The 9,114-nt window shown below is 43.7% G+C and overlaps 1 protein-coding gene across 1 annotated transcript; it reads right to left on the bottom strand.

The window, feature by feature from the left end:
* Positions 1–5,252: 5,252 nt before the first annotated feature.
* Positions 5,253–8,607, bottom strand: LOC117978205 (procathepsin L-like). The gene is made up of 6 exons (XM_034951068.2): positions 7,896–8,607; positions 7,649–7,795; positions 7,220–7,444; positions 6,577–6,739; positions 5,867–5,984; positions 5,253–5,352 (listed from the first exon to the last, which is right to left on the bottom strand). Exons 1-6 carry the CDS (start codon positions 8,136–8,138, stop codon positions 5,253–5,255), a joined length of 996 nt encoding a protein of 331 aa, XP_034806959.2. The 5' UTR covers positions 8,139–8,607.
* Positions 8,608–9,114: the final 507 nt, after the last annotated feature.

The raw sequence follows: 9,114 nt of genomic DNA, 5'->3' as shown, positions 1-9,114 counted from the left end.
AGGTGCTCTCCACTGCTCAGATTCTCTGCTTCTAGGATATTCTATGTAGCATAAAATAAATATAAGCTAGAGAGGAGGGCATGGTTGCTAGGGGAGTAAAAAGATGGTTTCTGTTTTGCAGGATGAAAGTATTCATGGATGGATGGTGGTGTTGGTTGCATAAAAATGTGAATGCATTTAATGCCACCAATCTGTGCAGTTCAAGATGGTTAAAATGATCAATTTTATGTTATTTATGTTTTACCACATTTTGAAAATAAAAATAAAAAGATAAAGCTGGCACCTAAAAATGTCCAGGTAACAATAAATCTGGCAGAGTGAAGTACAGGACTACCCATTGTATTTAGAGCAGCCCAGCAAAGCAGAGGCCCCTAGAGAAATGCGGGATAAGAAAAGTGAAAGATTGTTATTTCCAAAATAACCACCTACAAAGTACAAAGTGGTCTTCCTAATGGGAAGAAGTAATTGTTCCTTGGCTCATTTTCTTTTTTTTCCTTTTTTTTTTTTTTTTTTTAAGTTTTCAGTGTTTTTGTTCAGTTTGAATTCATATGTGGGAGGATGTCATCGTGTTTGCAGGCCTTTGGATTCTTGAGAACTTAATCAGGCCAAGCTGTTCATGAGGAGTGGGGTGCTCAAATTCATTCTTCCAACAAGGGGCTGTTGGGTACCACTATGGTGCCAGCCCTGTGCTGGCCACAGGTATGAAATGCCCAATGAGGGCCACATCCTGGCTCACCTACCAGGCCACGGGCTGAGCTCCACAGTTGCCTGAGAAATTTGCTTTCAGGGGTAATTTGTAGAGATTGTAGCTGAGCTTTGGGTGACAACCTGAGGTGCTGTCAGACTTTATCATCACAACCAAAAGTCACATGCTGATGAGAGGCTCCAAACAACACCTGGAGCCCATGCCCCAGCAACTTCCAGATGTTGAGTTGGGACAGGGAACAGGCTTGTCTGCTCCAAATGAATGCCCTGGCCAGAAAGAGTAAACCAGGGAGGCACTCTTGAAAGAGCGTGTTAAGGAGCAGTGAGCCCCCTTCCACCTCCACCAGGAAACGTCCCCAGGACAGACAGCTGCCGACCTCTTTCTGGAAGCGCTGGGCCTCAGAAGATTGCTGGTTCCTGCCTACTTGCTCCCAAGGCATATTCTTGATCAGAAAGGAGGGAAGAAGTGCGTAGGCATGGGGAGGAGGGGCAGGGAAGAAGTCACAGGAATGCCCATAGCAGAGGTCTGTGGAGATGCTGGGCTATCCCTGGTGGCAACACTCTTGGGGCTGGCGCTGGGTGAGGATGGCCTCCAAAGCACCCTGTGCTGTGACTCCAGCCCCCAGGATCCTCCTCAGGGTACAGAGAAGGAGCTCAGGTGAGCTCTGGGTGGATGATACCGTCTTTTTCCATTGAAATCACAGAATTTTACAACTAAAGAGAACTTCCAGATGATTTGAGTCAACCGCACTCTTTTGGGGGCTGGAAGCAGAGATGAAAAGATTTAGACAAAATTACACAGTTCAATGATTAACAATTCAGACTAAGTGTCAGGCCATCTGACCACAACTGAGGCCCCCCGATACTACTCTACTAAGTGTATTATACTGTGGTGTGTATGTAGATGTGTGTGCACATGTGTGTGAATGTGTGTCAGGACTACATGTATATACATGCGTATTGTGTAAGGGTGTGAGTATGTGTGTATTTGGGCATCTGTACATAAGTGTATGTGTATAGGTGTGTTGTGTGCATACATGCTCATATGTGTAATGAGTTAGTGTGCATGTACCTATGTGTGTATTGAGCATGTGTGTAATTCTATGTGTTTGTGGGTGCACATATATGTGTATTTGCGTGTGCTTAGTGAGCACTTCGCTGGCCATAATGGCTTGTTTTTCTGGCCAAGAGACTTGATTCTCCCTGATTCAGCCGTGAGTGTGCATTTCCCAGGGTCAGGGTGACTAACCAGGACATCCAGAGAACTTTCTTCTTCTCTGCCCCACCCATCCTGCCTACTCCATTCTCGGGTGTCAGAGGCTGAGGCTCTGGCCCCAGTGTGAGCCCCACAGGAGGTCTTCAGAGCCCTCAGGTTGCCTCAAAGCCAGCCTCCATGAGCATCTTTCTGTTTTCCAAGAGGGTGAGCCAGGGCTGCTCCTGTCAATGACAAGATGCTGGGACCTGGATTCACGTGCAAGGAGAAACCAGGCACTGGGGGCTGAGCGTCCAGCTGCTGCTGGGCTGGGAGTCAGCAACCTCTGTGCTTCCAGGGCTCACCCTCCTGGCAATGGGTGGTGCCCCTTGGCTTTGCGGAAATTTGAGGCAATGAAAGTTTTTATTTCCTCTGGCTGTATTTTCTAGACATATTTTAATGTAGCTATAATCTTACAAAATGTTGAATTTTTTGTCCTGCTTTTAAAAAGATTTTAATTAGGTTAGATTATAACCAAGGCGGGTGGATCACCTGAGGTTGGGAGTTCAAGACCAGCCTGACCAACATGGAAAAACCCCATCTCTACTAAAAATACAAAATTAGCTGGGCATGGTGGCACATGCCTGTAATCCCAGTTACTCGGGAGGCTGAGGCAGGAGAATCATTTGAACCCAGAAGGCAGAGGTTGCAGTGAGCTGAGATCGTGCCATTGCACACCAGCCTGGGCAACAAGAGCCAAACCTCATCTCAAAAAAAGTAAATAAATAAATAAAAATGACTAATAAATACTTACTGAAAGTATAAGTATAAAAAACTTTAATTATGTTAATTATGAGATTTTAAAACTGTATTACTGGAGAAAAGAGACCAAATCTCCTCATAATACTTTTTTTGTTAATTTATTTAATAATAAAGATGAACATAAACACCTGTGCAATTCAGTGTTTAAAGTTTGCCAAGGTATATGTATATATTTTTCCCAACGTTGATGCTGTGAGAAGCCCAAGCCATGGAGAGGCCCCAGGCAGGTGCTGTGGTCAACAGCCCAAGCTAAATGCCCAGCCAACACCAGCATCTGCAACCAGCCCTGTGCGTGAGGCTTTGCAGATGTCTAGTCTCGTCAAGCCCTGCAGATGTCTAGTCCCGTCAAGCCCTACAGATGTCTCCAGCACAGATAGAGCCTACAGATGTCTCCCCGTGAAACCACACAGCCAAGTCCAGGTGGAAAATGTGAAAGATGTTTCTAGCAAGCCACTGAGTTTCTGGGTGGTTTGTTTTACAGTAATAGAGGAGAACCAGAACGGTCTGTTCCTGCACTCTCCAGTGGTCCCCTATGTTCAAACACTCTGCTTAGCAAGCTTCATCACCCAACACCTGGACCTAATCACTCTGCAGGGTCTCTCACTGCAGTCATTTCTCAGGGTTACTGACATGCTAGTCTCTGCTAAGATGCTCACCTCTTCACCTTCCCTTAGTGACTGGCTGCTCTGGTTGATATTGTCTTTCCCTTCCCCCCGGAAACCCTCCCTCATTACCTCCCTTTCCCTAACAGTTCCAGCTCCTTGAGGTCAGGACGCGTCTCTTCCACCACGGTGATAACCTGCATATGTTGGGTGCTGCATAAATTCTAACTGTATCAAATCTAGGACCCAACCTGCACAGTTAAGGGTTTTACCTTGGGAATCTTCCCAATCTTCTTGCTAACATGGGCTACTTTTATTATAAAATTTCACAGTTGCCATTTTTGTCATTTTATGTCGAAAAGATGGTTTTAGCAACGACTAGGGAAGGGCACGTAAGAGTCCAGCATGGCACATGATCCAGTTCAGATGAACTTAAATGGAGCCTGCTGGAGGCTTTGTGGGATGAGACCCCATTGTCCTCCTAGTTTTCTTCCTGAAAGATTATGGAGTCTATTCACTAAACACTTCTAACTATCTTTTATATTTTTTTTCAGTGGGAACATGAGACTTTTGAAAAAACACAGGTGATGAAACTATGTGCTCTTTTAGCCAATACAATGTGGGAAGTTTTTCTGTTGGTTAAAATAATTCAGGTGCTTACAGGTAGCTTGGTGTGAATGTGGCCACAGACTCAAAGTTTGGGTCCTCTTATCTGTCTTCCACCTTCCAAGGCCAGCATACCATTCCTGAAGCCCAGCCTCACACCCTGGAGTTTATCCCTCATCCCTTGACGACCCAAAGACAAACAGCCTTGCCAACGCACTAGTGCCTTGTCTCACCTCAACTGCAAAGTGGCCATGGGGTCTTCGCCAGCAGCTGGGGAAGATGCTCCAGAAACTGGCCCTGATAGCTTTGCCCTGTAACTTGGCTGGGTTACAAACATTGTGGGTGAGATAAACATGATCTCTAAGGCTCTTTTTCAGTATTGAAATTACATGTATGTCTGATCACTTTAAAGAAAAATGTGAATTTTTTCTTTATTAAAACAATTTTCCTTTGTCCTTATAGATTGTTTGTCATATTTTGCTTCAATCAAGAGTTGGGTCAGACACAACCACTGGGCAGCTGACATGAGATCTGCACATTTGTTACTAGAAGAGCCAGAAGGCCACCCACTGTTCCTCCTAGTGAACCACTGGTAGAGCAGGTATGGCTTAGAGCCCAGTTTCATGCTTGACTACTGATATGGTTTGGCTGTGTTCCACCCAAATCTCATCTTGAATTTTAACTCCCACAATTCCCACATGTTGTGGGAGGAACCTGATGGGAGGTAATTGAATCATGGGGGCAGGTCTTTCCCATGCTGTTCTCATAATAGTGAATAAGTCTCACGAGATCTGATGGTTTTATAAGGGGAAACCCCTTTCGCTTGACTCTCATTTTCTTCTCTTTTCTGCTGCCATGTGAGACATGCCTTTCACCTTCTGTCATGATTGTGAGGCCTCCCCAACCACGTGGAACTGTGAGTCCATTAAATCTCTTTCTTTTATAAATTGCCCAGTCTTGGGTATGTCTTTATCAGCAGCGTGAAAACAGACTAATACAACTACACAAAAAAGTCAGTGCATCAAAACAGAAAGAAGCCCCACCAGTACATTTGAAATTACAGTTTATTTAAACAGGTAAAATTGTATATATCCTTTTAGAATGAAAATACAAAGTAAGTGAATCAATAATACAAACATGTTTATAGCAGTAATTAAAATACAGGTAACATTTACCAGTGTGAAAATATCAGAATTCCACTCACACTTGGATCTTCAATGATTGAAGTGTGCATTCCACACAGCAGGGGCTGGTAGATTGAAGATAAATTCCTCCTTTGGATGTGCCATCCTCAGTCAAGTTCTTCCTCATCACCATCCATCAGCTCACACAGTGGGGTAGCTGGCTGCTGTGGCAATCCCACAGTTGTTCCTCCGGTCTTTGGCCATCTTTATGTAGCCATCCATGCCCCAGTTTTTACCCCAGCTGAAAGGAGAGCAGGTTTTCCATTTCAGAGGAAGGATAAAGCACACTGGGTTATTAACTTAAACAGTGTGCCAGAAGCCACAGTGTGCCAGAAGCCACAGGCTTAACATAAAGAATCAGGAGATGCTGATGTTCCTGTTCATCCCTTGTAAATTCTTGAGTCAAAACCTGCATATCGCTTCAATCCCAGACCCAAAACTGTGACCTTTCACAGAACTGCAAAATCAGAAAAAGAAAAAGGATAGGATGTCTTTCCAGCCAATATACTTCAGAATTAAGAAAATGTTCAGAATTTAGACATGCAATGGGACAAATACCATATTAATATCCCCAGCATGCTTGTGACAGTATCTTGACGTTACAATCAATCATTAATATTCTGTGTTCTGCCTAAGGGGGAAAAGGACTTCTGGGATTTCAGAAATGTGATTAAGGGCTTGTGGTATGTAAATACTGATTGCAAAAAAGGATTCCCCTTTGAATTTCAACTATAAGTCTTTCTGGCAATTTATACCTGTTCTTCACCAGCCAATATTTATTGTTATCTGAGTCTGCTCCTTCATAGCTGTAGCCAACCACCAGCATAGCATGATCCAGGCCTTCAGGGTCACAGCGTGGCTCAAAATAAATTCCTGAGAGAATAAAATGAAGGCTGGGTGAGAAGTTCCCAAGGACACCTGACAGTAACCCACCCTGTCACCCACAGGGAGGGAGTTATCTCTAAAATCAGTGAAATGACACACAGTCCAGATTGGGCTTAACAAGATCTATTGTTATCAAGGCTAGGGAATTAGGCTCTCATCCACAACTAGCAGAAATAGAAATTAGCATAAGTCCCTCATAAAAAAACTTTCCTACAGGCATAAAAGACCACTCATTTTAAGCTTGTAATTCTACTCTAGAATATCAATCTTAAAAATAGCACAGAACACCAAAATCCTTGACTCAAAAGGCTCTTTTCAGATTTAATCACAGAAGTAAAAATCTTTGGAAAAATTATAAGAATACAACAATTAGACAACATTTAAGTAAATTAAACTATACTATAAATAATATAGCTATTTATAAAAAGTTATGAAGTACAGGTATTCATGGAGATACGCTCAATGTAATATCAAATAGAAGCATTGCGTATGATTATTGCGTGTACAGAGTCCATCATGCTGGTGTGTCATGGTGGTTTACTTTTTTTCTGCAATAATTTCTATGAAGAAAGATGCTTACCTTTTTTATAGAACTGGAAGGAGACATGGCTTGCACCAACAGCAACAGAGATGGGCCCCACAGTTGCCTCTGCCTTCGCCAGGTCCTTCTCCCGTGAAGGGATGTCCACAAAGCCAGTGTCATTAGCAGCAGAATACTTGGGATTGTACCTACAGGTTTTAACCTTTTAAAGGTGAAGAGGGAGGCGACTTGATTACTACCATCCTTCTCCTGGGGAATGTGAGTCAGAACCACAACACTCAGCAGTTTGCAGCATAGAATTTCCAAGTCAACACTGTTGCAAATCATCCAAGGAAGTGAAATGTTATTATTAATAGTTAATTTGAAACTGAAAATTAGCTCAGTTCTCTTCAGCGAGACCCCTAGGTTTACTTTCCGTAAGACATTTTTCACAATGGAGACATCTGTATTATATGTAGAATGGTTTGTATATTCTCCATGTCACATAGAAGCAAGAACAGCTGCATGTTAACCATGTAATCACAGAACTGTGCAAAGGCTATAATTTATAATGACAACACTGTCACTTTGCAGATAGAGATTCCACCATCTAAAACGTGAATTCTGAAAAGTGTCTGTTATCTCTGAAAGTGTCCCAGTAAAACCAAGCAGGAATGGCAGCAAGAAAAGGAGCTCCATTTACCTTTCCTTCATATGGATAGGATGCCTCAGAGTCCAGGCCTCCGTTCTCCTGAACATACCGGAAGGGATTATCCATGAAGCCACCATTGTAGCCCTCATTGCCTTGAGGCCCAGAGCAGTCTACCAGATTCTGTTCATTCAGCGAGATAAGTTTGCCTGTTTTCCAGAACATCTGCCCTTCCAGAGCACCAGTTGCACTAAAAGCCCAACAAGAGCCACAATGACCCTGAAAAGAGAATAAAAAAGCTGATATCCACACACACACACACACACAGCAAGACTTTTAACAACATGAGTATTTAGCTCATGTAGCTAAATACTCCTTTAAAAAGTGAACTGCATGTTGCTGCACAGTCTACCATAGCACAAATGTCAATTGCTTCTTGGCTTTCCTGGGGTGATGGGAGGTCTGAACCTAACACAGTCTCACCTGATCCTTCACAGGAGTCACGTAGCCTTTCTCTCTCCAGTCCACAGATGTGGGGATCTCAAGAAGCAGGCGTTCCTGGAACTGTTTCCCCTTCCTGTGCTTCTGGTATTGAAAACCATTCATCACTTGCCTGAATTCTTCATTGGTCTTCAAAGAAAAGTAAATAAAATGTTAAGAAGCAAGAGATTAATTTGGTAAAGAACTGAGGAGGGGAAGCACAGAGCTGGGCAGCCCACAGCATACTTACCATGTTTCCAAAGGCGTTCATGGCCATTGTGAAGCTGTGTTTCCCTTGGCTGTATTCCTGATTGTGCTGCTCAATCCTTCTCTCACACTGCTCTCCTCCATCCTTCTCCATTCTAAAGGCAAACATGTAACTGATGCTCTTCATTTCTTTTTTTTTTTTTGAGACGGAGTCTCGCTCTGTCGCCCAGGCTGGAGTGCAGTGGCATGATCTCAGCTCACTGCAAGCTCTGCCTCCTGGGTTCATGCCATTCTCCTGCCTCAGTCTCCCGAGTAGCTGGAACTACAGGCGCCTGCCACCATGCTAACTTTTTGTATTTTTTTTTAGTAGAGACAGGGTTTCACCGTGTTAGCCAGGATGGTCTCAATCTCCTGACTTTGTGATCCGCCTGCCTCGGCCTCCCAAAGTGCTGGTATTACAGGCGTGAGCCACCGTGCCCCGCCGATGCTATTTATTTCTAATTAAAACCCAACATATGCTAACCAAGTGAATCTTCAGACAGAGATGTAAGAGTAACCATGGCCAGGGAAGGCTTGACACTTCTAGGAGATGTTCTCCAAGCTGAGACACAACAAGGGTATATGCCCATATTGTGCTCATAATCAGTGCTATTAAGTTATTGCGTTAGGTTATTGGTAGGAGCCAGCCTCTAGAAGCCACTCTCTGGCCATATGATCCCAATAGCAATGCCCATTTCTCTGGGATTCCCCTGGACAGTTTCAGATGCCACCAACCATGCCATATAATCTCTTGTGCTTTGCCTTCCGCTTGGTCCATTGTGCGTCTAAACTGTGGTCACGTGTTAGAGCAGCTGAGGCAATTCCCAGGCAAAAGGCAGCCAGGAGGAGTGAAGGATTCATGTTTCAAAAATCTAGGAAGGGAAAAGAAATGAGGATCTGATTAGAACGATCCTAAAAAGCCATTTTACTACGCCCTGAGAAACTAGGGCCACCATGGTAGAATAAAAATATTTAAATTATTCTTCCAAACATTTACCTAAGGACTGTGGAAGAGGCCAAGGATGTGGCTGGAGAAAAATAGGGCAAGTGGAGGTATTGGATGGACCCACCAAAATGAAAAGCAGCCTGTCCAGAGCTGTAGGAGTTGAAACAGTTTTATGGGATGATGATGACAGGCTATGGAAAGGACAGGAAGGTACCTGATGGGCGAGAAGCTTAAGGCAACAACTAGGAAACTAGGAAACCGTTGGCCCAGGTTTTGT

This window comes from Pan paniscus, chromosome 8, assembly GCF_029289425.2.
Source record: "Pan paniscus chromosome 8, NHGRI_mPanPan1-v2.0_pri, whole genome shotgun sequence".
Classification (NCBI taxonomy): Eukaryota; Metazoa; Chordata; class Mammalia; order Primates; family Hominidae; genus Pan; species Pan paniscus.
The sequence above is the reverse complement of the archived record's forward strand: the minus strand, read 5'-3'. Positions and strand labels throughout refer to the sequence as shown.